Source organism: Carassius carassius, chromosome 25, assembly GCF_963082965.1.
Source record: "Carassius carassius chromosome 25, fCarCar2.1, whole genome shotgun sequence".
Taxonomy (NCBI): Eukaryota; Metazoa; Chordata; class Actinopteri; order Cypriniformes; family Cyprinidae; genus Carassius; species Carassius carassius.
The window spans coordinates 9,114,260-9,139,572 of record NC_081779.1 but is presented as its reverse complement, the minus strand read 5'-3'; the positions used below and the strand labels follow the sequence as shown (position 1 = coordinate 9,139,572).

Below are 25,313 nucleotides of genomic sequence, written 5' to 3'. Positions count from 1 at the left end.
TTAATGTGGTTATATATTAACTGCTTTTCTGTTTTCCAAATGCCTTGTGACGTCATTCTGCTTCTAAATGACCATGGTTGTTTTCTTCATGAAAAAGAATTGAAAGGACTAATTTATGGTAAAGAGTACAAGACTCTACTTTTGAAACACCCTTGTTATTTGGTGGACATGCTTAGTCAAATGTCTGTCTCATGAGGTTCATGGGTACTATATAAAATGGCACTAGAGAAGATAGATCTCATCTCTTCCACATAAAGACTCTTCTCAAACACGAGTGCCTTGAACACACTGAAGTATCTTCCATAATAAACACCATGGTCTTTAACTTGCCTATAACTTGCCATGATTATGCTCTAAAATGCTGTAGGCCAACATAAAATATATCTATCTATCTATCTATATATATATATATATATATATATATAAATGAACAAAGCTATATATTTGCTTAAAAAGCTATAATACATAAATTAATGAAATTTTTTTTTTGGAATGATTAAACGGTTTGTTGTTAATTATTCCTTGCTAGACATCTGTCTGCAAACAGCCTTCAGTAATGTAAGAACATCACCTGATTGATGATGACTGTCCATGCACACCACCAAAGGCAGAAAGAAACACATGCATTAGAAGAACATTCAGATCTCCCTCTCAGCTGTGCAGTGATTCTGGTGCAGATAAAGAATCCAAATATCACAGGCTAATTTAATCACAAACACATGATTTAATCTGAGGCCTGAACAAATAAGGTTCACCCCACTAAACAAAACAGCTGAGTAAGGATCTATCTCCCAGGCACATCTCTTTGGATCCTGACAAATTATATCTGAAAGCGCCATAACACAGGGTAAAAAACAAGCAAATATAGCCTGAACAGACATAAGGGAGATTAATTGCAAACCCAAAGAAAAACATGAGTAAGAATAACACTGTTAGAATATGCTGCTCGATTCAGTTTACAGCTTTCTTGAAATCAAGGAACTGTGACATTTTCAAGCATTCCGTTGATCTTTCACTGTGGACTCATGTCTGGTGAAATAATTGCTGTCAAAAAAAGTTTGTTGCAAGTTTATTCTGGCGGGGTCGTGGTCTGAGCGGAACAACACTGGTAAATGAAAATACTTTGTAACCTCTGCATTGATTGTGGTCAAAATTAATAATAATAAAAAAAATACTAAGAGTGGAAAACAGACAGGGGTTTTTATAGATGCTTATTTATTTTATGTATCCATTTTACATTCTAATGGAATGCAATGTGACATTCTTGCTATAGATCATGTCTTACATATGAGCATGTTTCAAATTTAATGTTTTACATATTAAGACAACTACTAACACACACACAACACATATGGAGATACATAAGAAAAGTTCATATTAACTTGGTCTTGAAATATGACAATCATGTTCTTGATAAGTTGAATGTGCACCAAGGAACTCAAACGGCCTTGGACCAGCTCGAAGCAGAAGTGTCAATTCATCCAGCAGAAATACTGGAGAATCTTAATTGTTCACTTTCAGCACAAACAAGTTGTTGGCAGTCAGGACAAACAGTCTTTCATTAGTGGCCCTGAATCCAAGTACAGGGTCATTGGTGTCCAGGTTGGCTACCTGTTGTTTGGCGACCTGCCCGACCTGCCGACCCTGTTTCCGGTTGAAGAGCACTGTGTCAACCGGCGTGGGCTGACGGTAAATGAACACACGCCTGAGGCACTCGCAAAGAGCAGAGTAGGAGAAGTTGGGCGCACAGGTTGCAAACTTTTTATCGCGTTTTGAAGCCTGAACATAACCTGAATGAAAAAAAGAAAATGATTTCTGTAGGAAAAAACATTGTCTCAATATCTGATTGCACATTACACTGGGATAGAAAATAAAAGAAAAGATTGCCTCAGGTTGTAAAATCACTATGAAAAGAAAGTTTAAGAGTTTTAAAGTGACACTTTAATATGTAATAATTTAATTTAATTGGCTTACAAGTGGCCTTACCGAGTGCGTTAAAAGTAGAAATGTGCTCCCATATATCATTGTCCTGGTTGGGACGGGGCTGCCAGAGCAGTGCATCAACATCATGTCGTAAGCAAAAAGCGGGCATCTCAGCGGGGTCAATATACACAGAAAAAAGAAACTGGTTGCTTCCAAGACTCACCTAAAATTTAAGAAAATGCATGTAAATAAATCAAAATGATCGGTCTATAATAAATATAGAAATCTACACCTATTTGAACATTTCAGTAGGACTTTTTTTTTTTTAAAAAAATAACAACTTATATATATATGATCCTGTAGCTCAACTGGTAGAGCGTAGCGTTATTAAGCGCAAGGTTGGGGGTTCGATTCCCCGGGAACACATGATAGGTAAAAATTGATAGCCTGAATGCACTGTAAGTCGCTTTGGATAAAAGCGTCTGCTAAATGCTGTGTATATATATGTTTTTATATATATTCTGTGTGTGATTTCACATCATATCTTCTCAGTAGAAATGCAGGCTGGCAAGCAGAATGAATATGAATGGATTCTTTTGAGTCAAATTTTCATTGTACTGTCAGTCTATTATGCAATCACTCTAGCAGAAAATGAAATGAGAAAGGAAAGTCTCCATACATTTTCTCATAAAAAGAGACAATTATGAGGCGTCCATCTGAAACGACAGCAGGATTGAAACATCAAGAGTAAACAACAGCAAAGCAGGATGGTGGCAGCTGCAAGTCACCATCATCATCACAGACATCACATTAAAATGTCTCCCGTTATGAATCATGACTATTTCCACATTGTACAGAAAATGATAAGCGTTATATGACTTCTCAGTGACGTCTTTGCACCTCTGGTTTTTACACTTTTCCTAAAATCCATTTATTGAATGCTGGCTGCAAACATCGAAATCTCATCTTGCTCTGCTCACTGGTAACTGCATATTTAAATCAGATCAGTGTGCGGCGGCTGTTATTCAAAACTGGTGACAGTTTCACATGCTTAAATGCATCTTACAATTCTCACCATTTTCATTTAGACATAAAATTTACTAAATTACCACTATAAACCCGTTCTTTACAGATCTGCCAACTGGAGAACATCCAAACCGAAATATCATGTAGAAATGTATATAATAGCCAAAAATATAATTTATGCATATAACACACACACACACAACCATTCAAATGTTTTGCACCAGTTTTAGAAATCAATAATTTTACTCTGCAAGAATGCAATGAACTGACAAAGACTGACATTTATATGTTACAAAAGATTTGTATTTCAAATAAATGCTGTTCTTTTGACCTTTCTATTCATCAAAGATTTCTGAAACCATGTATCATGGTTTCCACAAAAATATTGAGCAGTACACTGATAATAGCAAAAAATTGTATTAAGAATATTAGCCTACTGTGTTTACTGTACTTTAAAAACAAAAACAAATGAAGTCCCCAGTACATATGAAACCATTAAATCAGAAAAGTTTAAATGTTAACCACATACCTTATTACTCGTATACTAAAAACACACGGACTACTGTACCTTTTTGAACAACCTTTGCAAACAGAGCTTAAAAATTCCCCTAAAGCGACTGAAAAAAACATTGAAAAAAAATGTGCACACAAAACATCTTCTCTAGATACTATAATTATGAGGGGATTGAGGGGATTTTTAAATGTGTCCCTGTATTATTTATGAGAGCAAATGTAATGGACCCCATTGCTGTGCATGTTTCTGGCTTCAACAGCAGCACACAAAGAGAACAGGAGGACCGATAATGAAACACAACCTTTGTTTCATTATGTTCAGAGTTACACTTAGTACTGTTTGGTCTCTGTGAGAGGTCGAAATGTTTACTGCTCTACACAAATGGCCAGATGGCTTTGCCAGAACTGCTTCAGAAGAACATCACACAGTTTCAAGTTTAATACATGAATGCAGCGGTTGTGAAGAGCTAAACAATAAAATAATTTTCTTCTGTTGGCCTGTAGTTCAGATTTTTACTTGACATGCCAATATATTTACCAAAGGAAAAAAAATCTTAAAATTAAATCAGCAGAATTAGCAACAGTACATGATTAATACATCAATGAAGACAAAATCTTTGATTAAAAAAGTCGGTTGGTAAAATAAGATGGTCATACTAAATCTTACAAGGGTGGTTCAGCTAAACATTTAAATCATTTTATGATGATACATTTTATGATGGTAATTTTATATGTTTTTATATCATTGAGATACTATTATTATATACTATTTATTTATATTTATAATTTAATTTTTTTAAGTTTGTATTTTTATATTTTCCATTTTAATTTAATTTAGTTATTCATTAATTTAGTTAGATATTTATTTAAATTTTTGTTTTTTTAATAAAAAAAAGTGATGTCTACACAGTTATAATTTCTTATTTTCAGTTTTAGTTCATCAAGTTGGCAATAGATTATTCATTATTTCAGTTAATATTAATTTTATTTTAAGTAATGAGGAATGTTTGAACAGTTTTAGTTTCAGAACAATAATAAAATTGGTATGGGCAAAAAAGAAAGTCATAAAGGTTATATATAAAAAAATAAAAATAAAAAAAACCCTGAGCCCCATGAATTCTAGTTACAGTTAAAGGGTTAATCTTTCGTTTAACCATGTCAACTATGAATATAGCTTTTGTGCAGTGCATCACTACAGATAACGTGGTGACGAATATTAAAATAACCACCCATTACTGCATCTCCAGTATTATTCTAGTGGTGAGGAGCTCTTGAAATACACATCATTCAGATATACAGTAAATGTCAACCCTCTTCTTCATTCGTTGCCATCATGTCTTCGAGTTGAAAGACAAGAGTGTCTCTCAATGGAGAGGTGCCATTCTACAGGAACACAAAAAGAAATACAAGTTCTCTTTGGTCTGCTCCAACTCCCAGCTGAGGGACACAAACACACAATCTGAAATCTCTGAAGAGGTCGACATGGGAAAGGCTCTCCTCAGAGCCAAGAGAGAGGTGGCTTTGTAATCTGTGAGTGAGTGCACTCAGAAAAGGTCAGTGTGTTTCGCTGCATCAATGTAAGTGATTTAGAAATGAGAGGAAGAGAGGAAATGATAGGGGGGGTGATTCTATGTGGAATTTTATACTATGGCAAAAGAAAAATGTACTGCATGTACAGACAAAAATGAAATGTAGAATGAGAAGACCTATTTTGAGTTCAAATAAAAAGTCATGAGACGACTGATTGGCTGTTGTTGTTGTTAATATGTTGTATTAATAATAATAATAATAATAAATGCAATGAATTAAAGTTTCTGCCATATGTATAAATGTAAATGGTAATGAACGTTTACCCTGTGTAATTCAAGCGTCAAGTAGATTTGCAACCATTTATTATCTTTGTTATAGCAGAAATGATAAACCTACTATAAATGGAAGACCCACGATCAAAGAAATCTGAATTTAAAGGGACAGTTCGTCTAAAAATTTAATTTACCCAATTATTTACTCACCCTCAAGCGATCTTAGGTATATATGACTGACTTTCTTCTTTTAGACAAATTCAATCAAATTTATATATAAATAAATGTCCTTGCTCTTTCAAGCTTTATAATGGCAGTGAATGGTTATCAAGATTATGAAGCAAAATAAACTGCATCCATTCATCATAAAAAGTGCTTCACGTAGCTCCAGTGGGTGAATAAAGGCCATCTGAAGTGAATCGATGTGAAAAATATCAATATTTAAAACTTTATAAACCATTATCTCTAGCATCCGCTGTCATACACCCATTCACAAGAGAGTGGCGTTTCAGCGGATAAGGTTATTTTTTATTCAACATAGAAACAAAAACTTCTAGGCTACAATGACCATGGTATTATTTTTTTTTTTTTTCAGAAGCTGCATTTGAAATATTTAGATACATTTGAATATTTACAGACCATTTATTGCAGCTGAGAAGTAGCATTAATGCCTTTACAATTACAACTGAGTAAATAATGCTAGAAGAGTTATGAGTTTTAAATGGATTTAAAGGGATAGTTCATCTTAAATTTAAAATTCTGTCATTATATTCTCAAGTTAATTTTTAACCCTTATGTTGTAACTTTCCTTTCTTCTAAAGAACACAAAAGATGATGATTTGATAACCGTCTCTGTATTTTTTAAAGTCAATGGTAACCAAAACAGTTTGAAATGACATGAGGGTGAATAATCATGACAGAATTTTAATTTTTAATGGAAACTAGACACAATGAATATTTAAATAAATATTAATTTACGTAATTATGTGAAATAGTTAATTTTGGACCCTGTTTGCAGGTTTCTCAAAATAAATCACGCAATCAACTTTTATTTTAAGTATTAAAGACTCTTGCATTTCAAAAGCTATGATTTACTTACTATTCATGACCAGGTGTAATTATTAGGCATTCATTCTGTCTTGTATGGATAGGTACTGTATACTTAATCCACATAATAAAAAATAGAGTGACATGACTTGATTAGCACAGCTGCACCTATAATAGAAGCCACTATTTGAGGACTTTATTTCTTGCAATTAAATACTGAGATTTCTGGCACCTGTGCTTAAAATAATCATCATAATATTACTAACTTTGCTTTCAGCCACTTCACTTTTAGGTGACTGATCCCTTGATTACCTGTCAAAGACACAGTCAACGCATGATTGTGCCAAACCGCCAAGTGCAGAAATGTTACTCGCAGCATGAGATGCCAGAAGAGATAAATCAATATAGTGCTTCTGCACTCGCACTCTCTTAAAGCACAGTTTATTTCAAGATGCATTACATCTCAGAATAACAGCACAGATCCTGAGCCTCTTAAGGGAACTTTATTAGGTCAGTAGGAATTTAAACACTGATCTGAAAGCAAAGAAATTTTAAATCAGATCAAGTTTTTTTTTTGTTTTTGTTTTTTGCCATTCTTCTCAACCAAAGCCAACTCATCCTGTAGAAAATATAGGTGATTGCTCAGGTCATCAACATTCTGGTGGGTAAAAATAAATGAACAGATCTACCAAATACTCAAATTAGGCTTGGTAATGGAATACGTGCATTAAATGGAATAAATTAAGTTTTATCAGACTGCTACACTTTTCAAACTGAAGTTTGGAAACCAAAAATCTAAACGTCAAATGCTACTTCCTTTTTATACCTCTTACTGGTTAAGAGCAATCATAATAGTTGATACATGGTCTGGAAAAAATGAAAGCTTAATAATGACGTTGCATCGCGAAATATGTCTGACCAATTACAGACAACATCTGGACTTTGAATCCTCCAACCTATTGTATTTCTATGGCCTTACCACATTGGTGGGCTTCAGAGTGGCACCATCAAAGAGCATCAGTGTAGAGCTGTCCTCCGGAAACATGTCACAGTCCTCCAGTTCCTGGGCGTTGCAAGGGGGCTTGTCCTTCTCTGGGTTCGGATTCTTTGAAGTCAAATAAAAAACAAATACTAACAATTCAGAAACTTTTCCCAGTACCTTTTTTTATATCTTTCGTGTATTAAAAAATATTGATTTCCTAAATTTTTATGAAAAACTATGAAAATTCTTCATAAAAAATATGAATGATCACTTTTAAAACTATGATAATCTAAACAGAATGTGAAAAAATTATGGTGAAAATGATTTAAATTCTTCAAAAATTAAGCCTCACAGTCCATCAGCTAAAAAAAATTAGTGGTGGTTTTTTTTTCTCCTAAAAGTGAAAGAAACTGACCAGGTCTTCAGCAGTGAGATACGAGAGTCTCTGTTGAAGTTGTGATTTTTGTTCGTCAGTCATTAGATATTCTCCTCTCCGGTCCCCCAGAACCACTTCGGACCACAGTGGGCCTTCACTTCGCTTCTGTAGACTGACCTCCAAACTACACAAATAAAAACTCTAAATAAAAATCTCAAAAACCTGATCAAACACAGTTCCTATAGATTATCACAATAGAGTCATCTAAACTCCCTCAATACTTCCAGATGAAGTTCAAGAGTTTTCCCATCACACAGATGACTGAATAAAAGCACATTTTTGTTATTAACAGTTCTGTTACAAATGAAGGACATATTCAAAATTCAGGTTTTTTTTGCCTTTGAACTCTGTGTACAATTACCATTGAGGTCAGAACATTTCCTATCTATTCAATTGCATCTGATAAAAACAATTCCTTTTATACATTTCATTATATTGTATATGCCTCATAATGAGGGCTGCTTTGGGTTCCCATACAAATGCAAATGACAGTTAAATTGACTGCAAAAACAACAGACAGAAAACAAACACGTATAAACATTCAAATCCGAACTCGGACAGAATCCGGCTCACACACTCAAGAGCACAAGATTGGGGCCTCTTATTAAAATCAAGGATGTGGAAACACAGAATAGAGGACAGAGAACAATCTGGAAAGAGGGGTTGTTTGCGTCTCAGGAGGTGGTGAGTGAACGAGATTTGAAGTGATGTTTATTAGAAAGAGAAATGGACAGCGGATGAAGGGAAGGACGTGGATATTCAAATCAGATGAACGACTAAAGCTCTATTCATGTTTCTGAGAAATGACCACTTCGCATAACTGCTTGCATCTTGACACGTGCGATGAACGTGTACGGAGGCACAGTGGTAACTCACACCTCTCATGAACACACAACACTGTGGGCGGTTGTTCTCCATATGCGTTGCTTTGGCTCAGCGTTTGCCAAAACCCTCTTGTGCATATACACATCATATTTAGTCTTTGCCAAGACATAATGTGGAACATCAACAGTTCCTAAGCTTTATTATCATTTAGAAAACTGTTGAACGCAAGAAAATGGTCATCATTTATTCACCTTCATCTTGTTTCAAACCTGTATGACTTTTTCTTCAGTGGAACACAATATAAGATGTTTAGCAGAATTTACAGTCTGCTCGTTTGCATATAGCGACCAAAACTGTCCAGATCCAAATAAGTGTAGCTCCAGATAAACTGGTCCATATGACATTAAAGGGATACTCCACCCAAAAATGAAAATAGTCATTAATCACTTACCCCCATGTCGTTCCAAACCCGTTAAAGCTCCGTTCGTCTTCAGAACACAATTTAAGATATTTTGGATGAAAACAGGGAGGCTTGTGACTGTCCCATGGACTGCCAAGTAAATTACACTGTCAAGGTCCAGAAAAGTATGAAAGACATCATCAGAATAGTCCATCTGCCATCAGTGGTTCAACCGTAATGTTATGAAGCGACAACAATACTTACGAATCAGCGTAGCGCCATTTTGGCAAATAGGAGCTGTACGCAGGCAGCGTACGCTCTTCTGTGTCAGTCGCTTCACAAGGATACGTTTTCTATGCATATTTATGCTTTGATTTGAAAGAAAACAGTGCATCCTGTGTTGCGGCTGACACAGAAGAGCGTACGCTGCCTGTGAACTGCTCATATTCGCCAAAATGGCACTAAACTGATGTGGAGTGACTCAGAGGAGACAAATTGTTGAATAAAGCCGTTATTTTTGTTTTATTCGCATACAAAAAGTATTGTCGTCACTTCATAACGTTACGGTTGAACCACTGATGGCAGATGGACTATTCTGACAATACTTTTCATACTTTTCTGGAGCTTGACTGTTTTGATCCAAAATATCTTGTATTGTGTTCCAAAGATGAACGAAGCTTTTACGGGTTTGGAACGACATGGGAGTAAAGTGATTAATGACAATGAATTTTCATTTTGGGGTGAAGTATCCCTTTAAGGGTGATCCGATCAGGATTTTTGGAGCCAATCGTTGATCACAATTTTTACAGACAGTCATGCAGGGTCCGAATTTCATTTTGTAAATTCCCCTTGATTCTTGTTGAGGGTTTTTTTTTTAATTTGAGTGGAATTTGTTTTTAAGCATTTTTTCAAAAATATATAATTATCTCACCTAAATGTTTAATAATGCAGTGCAGTTTTGTTTTTACAATGCGGCAATAACAATAGCTGACACCCAACACAAGCCTGATTTCGTGATCTGTATGTGAGGCGGCCTCATGTGTGCATGCTTTGAGTGCATGTGCATGAGCGCACCGTCTCAAAAAACAAAACAAAAACCCACAAGTGCTGAATGGTTTAAACTCTAGAAAGACTTAAAAAGAAATGCAAATTATAAACTTTTGTGATGATGCGACACTACTTTGATAGTACAAGTGACAATTCCTGTGTCAACTGTGTAGCATGTTTCAAGTGCTGCTTGCTTATTGATGTGGTGATATCAAGCCATTTGCGCATGTTCAGAGGGTAAGAGAGAGCACATGGTGATTCACTCACACCGGTTGTGAAATTACATCACGCAGAAAGCATTATAATTTTACCCACGCCGGACTGAGACTGAGATGGTGCCGCTGCAAGTTATGTCAAACCTTTCACAGCAGGTGCGTCATCAGCTTGGGATCCATTTATGAGATTGACCTTTACAGAGACCACCAATCAAACTTCCCAATAGCCGATAGCGATCCATAGCCCTTCAATCAGAGCACCCCTATATGACATTAAGGATTTTGTCTAGTCAGACCAGTAGTTCAGATTTTCATTTGCTCTGTGAACTGGTCTCCATCACAAAATCATGATGATTTTAGTTTTTAAAAAAGCTTTAATTTTTAGAAATGTCATTTTATGTTTGCTAGAAAAAGATTTATTACTGAGCCCTGCAAATCCCAGCTTGCGGAAACAAGTTAAGAATTCTTCTGACTACAATTCATTTGTTCCCTTGTTTTTGTTAAATCATGGAAACAATTTAGCACAACAATGCCATGACTTACCAAACACAAGAAAAAGATTAATAAAATGTGTCCACAATTTAATTAAAACAAGGAAATGAATAAACTAGATATTGTGTGTGTTGCCACAATATCTAGGTTTTTATTTTCATGCATGTCATGTGGGCCTCCTCACTAAGTTCCAACATCGGTGGAGATGAGATTTGAGAACTACATTGTAATAAATTAAATAACTAATATATAAATAATAATCTAAATAATCTTTAATCTAAAACTATTGCTGTCTGTTCCTCATATAAATCATTTGTATGGCTTGCAAAGTCTTGCAATTTAGGGCATGAGGTTGTAGGGCTTTGTTTTTGTTTATTTTAAGGGTAGTTTTTGGAATTTTAGACATTATAAATTACCCTTCTCCAAATCGGGGCATTATGCAAAACATATTTTTGTGTTCTACAAAGTCATACAGTTTTGGAACAATATTACGACGGATGGAATTTTAGGGTAAAATAACCCTGTAGACACAAGTTGTTGCTCCATGCTGATAAATCTTATTCTAGTTTAAATTCTATTTTATTCTAATTCTAACTTACACCAGTATATTTATTTTTTATATATACCTCTTATCATCTTTAATGGTCCAAGTGCTGGCCTCAGGATCTACAGGAGCGAACAGTTGCCCATCCAGCAGTGGTGCATGATCTCCTACTCCAACACGCAAGCAGTCCACGGTGAGCTTGAAGCGGATGTCATCTTTAGTGGTGCCTTCAGGTAAACGCACACACATGCTCACATCCTCTTCTGTCTGCTGCCAGAAGTAGATGGGATCTGTGATCAGAACCATGAAAGAAGTGACATCGGATTCATAGTAGACATTTACAAATTAATTTCACATGATTTATACTTAAATTAATGAACGGGTAAGAAACACTACAGGCAAAGATTTTCTGAGTATATCCTGAGCAACCCTCTAAGCTTTAAAACAACAACTGTAAAATTAATAATAATAAGAATAATAATCATTTTGGCGAATATGAGCAGTTCACAGGCAGCGTACGCTCTGTGTCAGCCGCAACACAGAATGCACTGTTTTCTTTCAAATCAAAAAAATAATAAGAAGACTAGGCAATATTTTGTTATGCAGCCCTGTATGTTCAATTCCATTGTCAATTCCTTCCGTAACATCCTTCAACCATCACTGAACTGTGTGTAATAGAAAGTATGATGAGTTCTGAGAATTCTAAATCACTGTGACACTTCTGAAAAATAGGACAAATTAAACCTGTATGTGCACAACAACCTGTGTAATTGACAATTATTATGAATTATTCTATCTCCACTAATGTTTAACTTCACTAATATCTTATATAGGTACACAGAGTTTGGCCTTCCATTGTTAAATAAACCCACACAATCGAGTTTGGCCTTCCATTGCCAAATAAAGCCACACAATTAGTAATTGTGTGGCTTTATTTAGCAATGGAAGGCCAAACTCGATTGTACAACAGCACAAACTTTCTTTGTGCTGTTGAGTTCCAATGATGTAGTGATTGTATACTATAGCAACAAACTGGTAACTGAATGGTTATTGGTTCAAACACCCCAACATGGACTTAAAGGGTTAGTTCATCAAACCAAAATTATGTTATTAATAACTCACCCTCGTGAGTTCCAAACCAGTAAGACCTCCGTTAATCTTTGGAACACAGTTTAAGATATTTTCGATTTAGTCCGAGAGCTCTCAGTCCCTCCATTGAAGCTGTGTGCACGGTATACGGTCCATGTCCAGAAAGGTAATAAAAACATCAACAAAGTAGTCCATGTGACATCAGATTGTCAGTTAGAATTTTTTGAAGCATCGAAAATACATTTTGGTCCAAAAATAGCAAAAACTACGACTTTATTCAGCATTGTCTTCTCTTCCGTGTCTATTATGAGAGAGTTCAAAACAAAGCAGTTTGTGATATTCGGTTTGCGAACGAATCATTCGATGTAACCAGATCTTTTTGAACCAGTTCACCAAATCGAACTGAATCGTTTAAAAAACGATTAAAGATAAACAGAGGTCTCACGGTTTTGGAACGACATGAGGGTGAGTTATTAATGACATAATTTGGGTTTTTCGATGAACTAACCCTTTAAGCAATCACTATCATGTGCTTGAGCAGGTTTCTCAAGGGGGACTGTAGGTAATGCATCATAAGACACTTAGATTTTAGATTTGATTTTAGATATAATTTCAAATTTAAATTATAGGGGTCAATCACACATGTGGGTAAGGTAAATTTGTTCGGTTATAGCACATCTGGTGGTGGTTTTAGGAATTAAATTACATTTATTCACACATATTTATAAGGTTTTAAACAGTAGGTAGGGCTGCGAGCAAATTTAGGAGGTATTCTTAGGACAATGTGGCAAGCCTTTGTGTTGATCAACACTACAGTTAAAAAGTATGGGGTCAGTAAGATTCTGTTGGAAAGAATTTAATGTATTTATTCAAGAAAGTGTCAGTAAAAACAATTATTATTATACAAGAGATTTCCATTTCAAATAAATGCTGTCCTTTTGAACTTTATTCATTAAAATATCCTGTAGAAAACTGGATCAAAGTTTTAAAAAAATACTAAGCAGCACAACTGTTTTCAATATTGATAATGAATTTTTCTTGAGCACCAAATCAGCACATTAGAATGATTTCTGAAGAATCATGTGACACTGAAGACTAATGACTGCTGAAAAAGCAGTTTTGCATCACAATTTAAATGTTAAAAATATATTAAAATAGAAAAACTTGATTTGAATTCACTAACCAGTTGTGGCATTTTTTTTGTTAAAAAAAATCATCTTATTCAACAACCACTGCAATAGGTAGTACTATTTAAATTAAGTCAATTTTATTCTTTTCAGTACAAACGTGGTTTAGTCAGTGATTAGAGTGCAGTGTGGTTGAAAAGACATGGTTGTTACATTATCTGGATGACAGTGTAATCAATAGAAAATGCAGTCCAGCACACTTAACATTTTAAAGAGCTGATTCAGGTGTCTAGTTCACAGTGATGGACTGATGCTGTAGCCTACAGTCTCAGTAAAGTTCGTCAGATCACGTTAGTCTACAGCATCTTAGAGTAGCACTTAGAACAGACCTGCAACACGGAGAATTGCACTATTCAAATTGCATTTGTCACAGATTTTTAGCCATGCTTCTCATTTTAGCTTGCATCAGCTGACTCTTAGCTGATCAATGTTGACCTATAAGTTCCTTCAGTATTTTAAGCAGCTTTCGCCTCAATCAATAGCTAATTACCCTCCTCCATCCCCAGCTCCTCCTCTCGTCCAGTCAGGATTCTACTGTCTGATTCCCCTTTGAATCAGACTAATTTCTAAAATGTGTACATCAAATTAATGAACATTAATGATATCTGCAATACATTTATGTTGGTTGTGTCTAACCTTGGTGGGGGTGGGTAATCGCAGCTCTCCCTTCTCTTATCCATGTTAAGCTGTTTGGATGCTCAGGGAGTTCTTGCCCAGAACAGATCCATACTGCCAATCCAAATTGTATGCTAATTGTCAATCATCTTTGACAACAGTGGTCCTGACAGAACTACGAATAGAGCAAGTGCTAAAGTAAAAAGAGAGGCGGATGAGGAAATAAAGGAGCTGAGACAAGCGAAAAAGGTCAGAGTTTCACCCACTCAGTCCTAGATGTGCTGGCAAAACCTTATTAGTGAAATTGGAACAATTTTCTCAAGCCATAAAGCTGCTTTAGAGTGCAATGAGGCGTGAGAGAAGTACGCTCATCTTCTTTTGTTGCAGGTCTAGTCAACTCGCGGCCCAATAGAAATCTTGCAGAGCAAAACATGAAAATAAAGAGAAGGGCAATGATGTTCTGTGACACTGCTAAATCACTCTGACTATGTATATATCATGAAAAACAGGATGTTGCTCTAAAGAGATAAAAGAAATTGATATACTATGTAGACACGATGCAAAACTTCCTCCCAAGTCAACCCGGACCACTCATGGAAATTAGACACCGAAAATGTTTAGAAATGCTCATAGTCGTCATATCACAGCCAAAAGCATGCGCACATGTATGCCTACATTTACAGTAGTAAAAGCAGACTTTTAATTTCTCAAAGAATAGAAACGATGAAAATTGCATTATTAAGTGAGCATAAATATAAAATAATGTAAATGTTTAAATACTATTTGCCTATAGGATGACATTACAACCATGAGTAAATTATAACACGTTTTCACCACATGACCAGTTTAAGAGTTTTAAATGTTTAATTCTAAGAAGTAAGGAGAAGGTAAAAACGGTCATATAAACTAAATCAAGTCCATTCTGGGTGCAAAAGAACTTCATGAAAAAATGTAATGTTACAGAAATGACCATTTACAGGAATAAATTACTCAAAAAATAATTGGACATAGAAAACTAAATCATGACCCTTTTGGGTCCAAAAATTTTTTGACAAAAAATAATTTCAGGGAAAAAAAACAATGCTACAAAAATTTTAAATATGGCCAAATTACAAGAATAATTCACTCTAAAAATTAATGGTCATTGAAAATTAAATCCAGACTGATTTGGGTGCAAAAAAAAGAAGAAAATGAATATGATTATTAAAAGAACTTCAGGAAAAATAAAAATGCTACAAAATTCCAAAATATGGCCAATTTACAGGAATAATTCAGTCAAATTTCAAGTCATTGAAAACTTAATAAATAAAATTTCAGGAAAAGAATAATAAACTACAGTGAAAATATGGACAATTTCTGTCATCATTTACTCACCCTAACGACATTCCAAGATTTTTTTTATTTATTTTTAATCCAAGCTGATATTTTTTTTATAAAGAACAAAGATGATTGTCACTGTGTGTGTGTGTGTGTGTGTGTGTGTGAGAATTACATAATTTATATAAAATCATATCGATTCTGTATCATCCAGGAAGACTTGTAATTCACACTTTATTGTTTCCCCATCCCTCTCATTACAGTGTTCACTGTATAAGCTTTGGCTTGTTCATGTACCCTTAAATCAACACAACATCAACAGAATATCAATGTCTGGCATGCGTGTGACCATTGATAGTCTTTTGTGGCTAAGAAAGGTCGACCTCTCTTTCTGAAACACGCTAATGCACCTCTATTTTATCCGCCTACCACTGGAGTCTCTCAGGACTCTCAGCCTCTTAAAAATGGGAGAGAGAAAGAGGAAGAGGAAGAGCTGAGATCACTCCTTTATATCACAGAAAAAAAGCTCAAAGGGTGCACAGGAAACAAATAGCCTTTTAAAAGCTCCCTTTCTCGGTTTTCAGATGACTAATACAGGTGTTAGAGGAAAAACAGGAAATGAGAGAAAGAGGATGAGACGTAAGTTTCAATATAAATAATTTCCTGTCGATATGTTTGGAATTTTGATTTCGTAAGCTTACTGTTCGGTGATTTCGATCACTGACTGCTTTAGGTTTGCAAGAAAGTAAAAACGCAAATATTCCACTTAAAAAAAACTCATTTAAATGAGGAAATTAACAAATATTTGACTGAAAGGGACCCCAAGTCTAAGTCTGAGCGCCACTAATGAGGCAATATTTGCAATTTGCACTCCCTGACATAAAGAAAATGTCAAACACTAATGAAAATGACGCACCAATTAATTCAATATGCCAGACCAGATCCATCACGGACAAAAAAAAAATGCTTTCAATGACAGGATCCAATATATGTTTAGCAAGAAAAACATGCTATTAATGAAGCTTCATTTCGTCACATAGAAACCCAGCTTAATGTATTTCATACCAATGTATCATGCAGCTGACCCATATTTACATAACACTAACTTACTTTACAGAAACTTCTTTGCCGAAAATAAAAAAAATGACCCCAAATGATGACCGCTGCTGTGCAGAAGCGCATGGTCATCTCCAATCCTTATCAGAGTTTACTTGAGGAATTCTATTCGAATAATTCTTTCAGATGTTTCTATGGATACAGAAGCCTCTGAATCATTTTTCAGAAGTGCGCTTTCTCAAGCCTGCAGCACTTGAGAGTTTCCAGGTTGATCGGGGACTACTTCAAATGTCTTTTTTTTTTTGCAGGCTTTCAGAATTCTGTCGAAGTGCAACCTAGAGCTAAATTTTATTTTCATGAAGTTCAGATGAATATTCGGGACTATTTCAAATCACACAACAAAAAGCTAATGTTTCGGGCATGGTTTTGTCTAGCCGAATGAAATGTGTTTACAATATGCCCTTCTGTTTGTCTAGCCACTGGTTCTCACCCGAGTTCTCCACCTCCATTTCCTCAGCAGGTGGTTCTTCAAGTGGAAGTCCGTCCACCTCAGTAAAAGCGAAGGGTTTTTCTGAGGCTACTATAATTCCTTTACCCTGAGGCTCCACCGCAGTGTAGTGTGGGACACACTTGCCCTTCATCATCCTCTTCTTCCTCACACCATACTTCCTCTCCTCATCTGTGAGAAAGGAAGCACTTTACTAGCTGTATTTTTTCTTATTTTTCCTGCACCCCATATCTAAAACCAAAATTACTTCATTAATAACTTAAAATATTCATTTATACACCTACAGTATAGTTGAGTAAACACAATGCTGTTATTACACATTAATGTTCAAAAGTGTAAGGTCAGTACGATTGCGTTTGTTGTTTTATTTGTTAAAAACATTAATAATTATAATAAATGTTTTTGAGCAAAAAAAAAATAGAGTATAAGAATGATTTTTGAATCACTGCAGAATGTCCAATGAAAATTCAGCTTTTAACAGGAATAAATCATTTTAACATTACATTTAACATATAAATGATTATTACTGTTTTAATGTATTTTTGATTAAATAGATGCCGCCTTAGTATTAAAGACTTATCAACCCCACACTTTGAATGATATTGTATATTTACTATATGCGGTGATTTACAAAATCCTTTCCTTAAAAATGCTTTAAATAAAATTTTCACTAAACTTAAAATTTTAGTATATAACATAACTTTTACAGCAATATGTAATCAACAATTTGAGTGAAAATTTGAAACATTCAAACAAGTGAACTCTACTTCTTAAGATAAGTCAACTACTTTGGTTAACTTATGCAGACAAATGACTGAGAAACATCAGAACTGCAGCAACTGAAAAAAACAAACATCATTTGCAGTTCAGGGTTAAATGTAAAAAAAAAAAAAAATAATTGAACAGCATGGAGACACTCACTCTCACCCTGGCCAGCAGAGTTGTCCACAGTGATCCACTCCAGTGAGACGGAGAAACCGCTGCCTTTGGCATCAGAAGGATCCTTCTGGAGTCTCAGAAGCAGCACTTCAATGGTATGAACATGAGAGAGCATGTGAGCCAGGCTGTGAACGATGATGAACGGCTCTCCTAGACGCTCGCTGAACACCGGCTGGGAGTGAAATAAAACCGTATACATCCAAAACATGTAGCGTCTCATATAAACTGAGAAATACAACGTGTCTTCTGAAATCCCCAACAGTTATAGACTAATAATTTGATTCGTAGAAAATGGTTGATTTTCCCCCTACCTCCCATTTATTATGTGAACTCTCTCCCCTCTTGCTGGTGCGCAAAAGAGTCAACTTTCCTGTTCCGTCGGAGAGCACGGCCCAAGTCGCGGAGGTCAGGCTCAGAGAAGCACACAACTGCTCCCCCTCACAAGAGCTTGGGTCCGATTCGAAACGGAACACCTCACAAGGTTTGCCCAAGGCTGTGTCCTGGAAAAACATCAGATGGAGACCTCTCAATCATTCAGTCTCTGAAAATCAAACCTTCAACCATCTCTACAGCATCACAAAACAGAAGACTAATAAAGGGGACATTTTCTTGTAGACATGATTCAATTGTGCATGTATTTTGGAGGCTCATAGTGGTGCAAAACGCAAAAGGAAATACATGCTGTTATAATAGGGAACATTCACGGATCCATCCATAAAGAGTATACTTTCTGAATACAGGTTCAGATGAAGTTCAGATAATTAAACTAGCAAGTCAATGAATGAAGCAACAAATCCCAAGTTAAAATCAACTCGAATCCTGTGAAATAACTCCTTTTGTGTGTCTATCTCATGATTATTATGTTCTTTTCAAGGGCTTCGGGTCAACGACTTGCTAAAGATCTTTAAAACAACATCTGTGAAACAAATGAAATCAGCCAATGAGACAATTTAGAAATAAAACTAATAAGTGCCACATATCCAAGTCTCAGACTTGAAGTCTGCATGATCCTGAACTTCAAAGCCAGCAATCTGAAAAGGATTACAATGAATGTAATAATCACCAATTAAACTCTTCATAAGGTAGCAATTTTTCCAAAGGACTGGACAGCAATTGGCCTTCGGTTGCCATGGAGCTTGATGCACACAGTAACAGAGATCAGTCTCAGTTTTCATTTCTATCTCAGAAGAAAAATGTCCCCTGCATAGTACAGTCCCCAAAGAGAGATAATTACAGTATGTTATCTGTAATTATAACGCAACTAGCACATTTCATAAGTAATTTCAGCATTGTTGCGAGAACGACAAAAAATTTCTAACAAATCATCAACATAATATTTAAACTAGCTCAGAACAAAACATCCTGAAGAGAAACTACATTTCATCATATGGATCTGTGAATTACAGCTTATTATGCTTATTTGTTTAATTCCTTTTAGAATATACGGTAATTCATCTTAAATCATCCTCCTCAAAAAAAATCATATAAAACACTGAAAGAAATTAAGAAAATTATCATTTTGCTTTGCACAGATTGAAGCTGATATTAAAATACTATTAATTTGTCTAAATAAATTAAAATGTAAACACTAAAACACACACACATACATATATATATATATATATATACATACATATATACATACATATATATATATATATATAAATTGTAAATTGCTTTTTATTATCATATCATGATGTGGTTTTAATAAAACAGATAATTAAAATATTAATCATCATAATAAGCAAATAAATGTTATTTAAAACACATTTTTATTTTATATAGGAAAACTTCTACCCTGATACTACTACATTAATGCCCTCTGCTGGTAGAGAAAAACTATTGGTAGAGAAATACACTAAAACTGAACACTTTATATAATATCCTTGTCCAAAACTTGTCATGTAGGACAGAGGTTCTCAATCTTTTTGACTCGTAGGATCCTCCCATTGCCAAACAAATTAATTCAACAACCCCCCATAATGGTTAAAATATGTCCTTTTGTACTGTAATCATGACAGTGTTGCTTGTTTTTTAAATAATTACAAATAACAGAAACCGGGAGTGTTGATATATTAAAACGAACAAAACATTATTTTTTTTATCTTTAGGATTCAAAACCCTGATTTTTTTTCCACAAAAATAATAGTTATTCAGGAGAAAAAATAAATATAATTTCAGTTTACATTGACAATGAATATACAAATGTATAATATAATTTAAATCATCCAGTGCCACCTTGAGGCATCTTAGCCCCCTTTTTTATTTTCTCTGATCCTTTTATTAAATTTAGTAAGAAGAATGCATATGCATTTATGACCCAGAACTACGGGGGGAAAATAGAAGAAGAAAAAATAGTGCTCTGGTGTGCAAATATTAGTTCATCCAGATTTGGCCATAACCCATAATTTCGGAAATTAAATTCACAGACTCACCAATGTGACAGTTAGATTGAGAACTCTGCCTTTGCTGTCCACAAAGTAGACGCTGTCTTCATACCAGGGGTCGATATGGAGGTAGTTGTACATACCAAATGCTCTCACATGATCCAGGGTGTACTGATTGTCTTTCAGTTTAACCTCAGCCACAGCTGAAAGAAGACACACATTACTGATGGGGCTAATGACAGCAGACTTGAAGGCATCACAGACCACGGATTGCATGATGTCCTGTGCCAAAAAGACGGCTTGGGCAAACATTAAGATTATAATTGAGATGCACACATATGGTAGTTTATGAAGAGCCACGCACATGTTGCAGAGCTGCATCTTTAGGACTGTAGGACTGTTATACTGGCAATGAAGTTCACAGTGTAACGTTAGTTCACGACAGCTGTTTGGTTTTGAACAGGATTGTTTATGAGTTTTTCACGCTGAGGATTAAATAAACGCGTTTATAAGTAATCAAATCAGAGAATAACAGGTCAAATAAAGCTCTTTTCTCACCTGCGTCTAGTTCTACATTGTAAGTAGGAATAGAGTCCAGTGAAAGCCTGTAACTTTCAAAACTGGGATCCAGCAGCTCTCTGTTTATCTTCAACGAGCAATTCGGTAAAGCCATATTTAATTAAAAGTATATTCCAAAGAAACAGTAAATTCAGTTTAAGAAATCAAATAAAACCGAACGTTGTTTTTTTAACCGAATTTAACGTTGCTAGTAACAGGAAACAAGCTTTAACTAATGCACGCGTTTCCTACGTGTCGACACGGACTAGTTTTCAGACGGACCGACCGCACGGGATTCTGGGAAGTCGAGTCTCTGCGGGTTCCGTTTTTATGTGGATAAAAATAATGAATTATAATAATTTGTTAATGAACCACATTTTATCTTTCATTTGTATAACCTACATCTAAAAATATATTTTTTTAAATGTTAGCCTACTCAATCGGTTCAAAATAGAATAAAGTTCATCCAGAGGTGTAATAGCCTAGTCCTACCTGAAAACCATAGGCCTACTTCAGTAGGTTTTTAGGTATAACAGATAAATAAAATAATGTTAAGTATTTTTTTAATTGATTAATTTTGCTTAATTTGTTTATTGAACTTTTACAATAAGAACAAGACAAATAATATAAGAGAATATTGGGGGGGGGGGGGGGGGTCATATTAAGTAAAATGAAAAAGTGCTTTCTTGCACTGGAAGACTTGGTTTCGACCTCATTGCCATTGCTAAAGAACTCAAATTCACAAGTTTGGGTGAGTAAAGGCAAAACATGCAAGAGTAGTTGGTGATATCACTTCTTTTGTAGCAGAAATAAACTGCTGCAGAAAAAGAAAGCATAAACAATGACATCATCTTCAGTCACTTATTGCTGGTATTTGGTGACTGTCTATCTCTGTTAACTAAAGTGATAGGAACAGGCTAACTGATAACTCAATACACTTTGAAAGCATCAGCACTAACTTCACACAGGAAAATAATGTATTTATTTCATTTTCATTTTATTCAACTTATTCAATTTGTGTATTTTTTTTCTTATTACAGCATAAAAATGGTTAGATGCTTCCCTATTCAAATTTGGCCTACTATGCAAAAGAAAGTGTAAAGGTACATTACAGTACAACAAAGATGAGTGGATCACTCTTGGATACAAGTACTAGAACAGCGTGCTACTGTTGTTCAATTATATAGACTAAATTGGTAATCTAGTAGACTAGTCTCTGGAATATTGCTCATTATGATCATATTAATGATCAAATTTATAGTAGTTTTGTAGTAATGAGATTGATGTGCACATTTTGCTCAAGTTAATCACTGAATATTACAAGAATTATGTCCAGGTCAAATGTCCAAATCTTTTTCATTCTATTTTGTTTTAGTTCATTTAAATTAATTAGGTCTGTTAGGGACATCAAATAGTCTGATATTCAAGTTTCAAGAGCATTGTTATTGTAGAAGTTTAAATGTCTCTCTAGCTTGAATGACAACAATGCATGAGTCTCCTCTTGCCAGCTGAATTGTTTTTAAAGTTAACTTTGAAAGGGGTCATATGATGCAAATTCAAGTTTTCCTTTCTCTTTGGAGTGTTACAAGCTGTTCATGAACTGTTTCCTGATCCTGCAGAGTAGACTAATGTGTCAGCTGTTCTGACTTCCAGCCCGTAAGCACATTTTTATATTTAAAGAATTTGCCACTGATGATTCAAATGTGAGTTTGTCATTTCTCTGATCACAAATGCAGACATGGCTTTATGTTTACGCGGCTCGATGCAACGCAACACGTCAAATGCCTTGTTTATAATGGGTTTTAATATTTTTGTCTGGTCACGCCGGTGTTCTGATCAGGAAATGGCATCACAATATGGTGAGGGTCAAACACTTAAGGAATTCGGCCATTCACAACGCACGGGATAGCTTGCCAATCAGATCACACCTCACTTTTTAGAACGATGAGCTTTGTAAAAATCAATGCAGTTTAGAAAGGCAGGATATATAGAGGAGAAACAATAATGAACCGTATGTGGAAAATAATGTGTTTTTTTTTACCTTATAAGCACATTTCATTACACCAAATAATGTTCAAAATAATGTTATTTTTAGCAACATCATATGACGCCTTTAAATCCTCTCTGTGCTCCTAAGGGCAATACATTCCCAGTTTCAACTCCAGTCATGTCTCTAACTTTTTTGACCAAGACTACATTATGATGAACATACTGTACTTTTTCATGGCTCAGAACTGGTTGAAATCCGCACCTCTACGGTTTTGTTCCTGGCCTTCAATCTCCCAGCCATGACTGAGGCAGAGTTCTTTGGAGGAAATCTGGTAAAAAATCTGGCAACATTCCTAAAAATACCCCCCAGCAAAATTCAAATCACCAAAATCATCCGTGAGGGAACTAATCCAAGGCGATGATGCTCGACATGACTGACAGTGGAGGTTGAGATCGGGGAGCCTCCTGTCCAGACGTCCACCAACAACAGCACTAGTTAGAGCCGGCATCTATAGTGTATTAAAATTAAATGATAAATACAGTGTTTAGATCACAATACAAGGTCTGAAATTGTATATTTATATACTGTTCGCAGAAGAAGACCAACAGTTTGAGTTTCTGAAGTACATTGCTGATGATTGGCCCAGATTGTAAGAGGCAGAGGCACTTACAATGATAGTAAATGGGGCCAATTCATAATCATGAAAATACTCACCATTTTCATTAGTGTTGTCACAAGATGTGAACAGTATGAGTTTTAACAGATTTTAGTGTAAAAAAAAAATGTTGTTAAATGTTAGCTTCTTTTACAATTTTGTTGTCATGGCAATGCAGCATCTCTGGCGGCCACTCAGGAGGTGACCCGTGATGACCAGCAGGTGGAGACAGTCAGGACAGTATCATTCCTGGTGGTGATGGTCCAGCCCGTGGCGGGATTGTCCCCCGGGCCCCTCAGCGTGCAGCCCAGCATCATGGCTGTGGGAGTGAGAGAGACGCTTCCTGATTTCATTAAGAATACCTGAAACTGTCATTTTTAACAGGTGTTTAATTGGAAACTGCACCTGGTATCAAGTATCTTTGTGTGTTTGAGGGTAACGACTGACCATGTCAGCTGTGCTCAAAGATGCTAATGGGAATCCAGGGACTTCATAAACACCAAAATCCCATTCAGTGACTACTAGGCCAATTACATTGATTTAGCAATCTTTACAAGTGGTGGTAGCCTCAGTTAGACAAATTAAATTTTCTTGATTGCCTTCACTTGTTATTGTAAGCATTTACAATAATTTCTCTCCCTGTACCTCTTTTACAGGTGAGAACTTAAAGTTGGCCTTTACTTTGAATGAATGGAAGGCTGAGTTAGCAAAAAATAGATGTTGCGATTGTCTTTTCTTTCCTACTCTAACATACTGTATAATGAGTGAAACTGCTTCTTGAATGAGAAGAAAAAAAAATGAAGGATGGGACTTGATTTTAACCATCAAGAAATTTGTGGATCAGATTATGAGAGCACATGAATTTAAAATGAAGTGCACAGATTAAATAATGTAAAATAAATACTGCAATATTTCATAAAAAAAAAAAAGAATCGTAAGTTTTGATTTCATGGTGATTTTAAATGTCTACAAAAACAATGTACAAACGTACTAGATGCATAACAATTCAGTCCTTTAAAAAAAATATCTTACATTTTTATTTTAATCACACCAGCATTTTGGGGTGGAAATGGCATTTAAAACATTTTTTGAAATAAAATGGCCTATTTCTTAATCTTACCAAGCTTAATTTCATAATGTTTTATATATCCATAGACAGTTTTTTTTAATATTATGCATAAAATATTCAGGAAGTGGTCTTAATTATCTTAATATTACTTTGTTTTACCATTACCACTTGTAATCATTGAAACATTTTAAATGTATTATTCGACAAGTGGAGGATGAGACAGTTGGAGACTGAGGACCACTAGAGGGAGATAAAGTCCAGAGCCCTCAATCCTCACACTTACACCTGCAGATGGAGAGAGAGAGAGAGAGAGAGAGAGAGAGAGAGAGAGAGAGAGAGAGAGAGAGAGAGAGAGCTATTTGTCATCCACAATGGGTTTAAAAGGAGGATATTAAAAACTTTTTTATTCCGTTTTTTTTTACGATTGTTTCGTATTCTACATATCTACATCAGTGATTAAATGTTTGTGCGGTACATTGGTTCAAATATTAAAACCTTATAATAAATCAAAATAATGACTGCTCATAAATGTTATATTGTACAATCTCGCATATTAAAAAATTGTGCGGACATGGAGGACAGTAGCATCGTCTGAAAGCTGGGTAGGAGGCAGATGTTTGGATTGAGTTGGGCTAATAATGTCATGACGGTAGCCTACTTAAGGAGGCTGTTCTTCAGAGGAGCTGCTCTC

General features: G+C 35.3%; 1 protein-coding gene across 2 annotated transcripts; it reads right to left on the bottom strand.

Moving 5' to 3' along the window:
* Positions 1-1,198: 1,198 nt before the first annotated feature.
* Positions 1,199-21,186, bottom strand: LOC132104114 (nudC domain-containing protein 1). Of its 2 annotated transcripts, none has more exons than XM_059509342.1 (10): positions 20,909-21,186; positions 20,399-20,553; positions 18,275-18,463; positions 17,946-18,135; positions 17,007-17,195; positions 11,335-11,542; positions 7,709-7,853; positions 7,291-7,416; positions 1,987-2,146; positions 1,199-1,790 (listed from the first exon to the last, which is right to left on the bottom strand). In XM_059509342.1, exons 1-10 carry the CDS (start codon positions 21,021-21,023, stop codon positions 1,504-1,506), a joined length of 1,764 nt encoding a protein of 587 aa, XP_059365325.1. In that variant the 5' UTR covers positions 21,024-21,186; the 3' UTR covers positions 1,199-1,503. The 2 variants fall into 2 exon arrangements, with proteins under 2 accessions (XP_059365325.1, XP_059365326.1); XM_059509343.1 differs by having other exon boundaries at positions 17,952-18,135.
* Between the last annotated feature and the right edge of the window lie 4,127 nt (positions 21,187-25,313).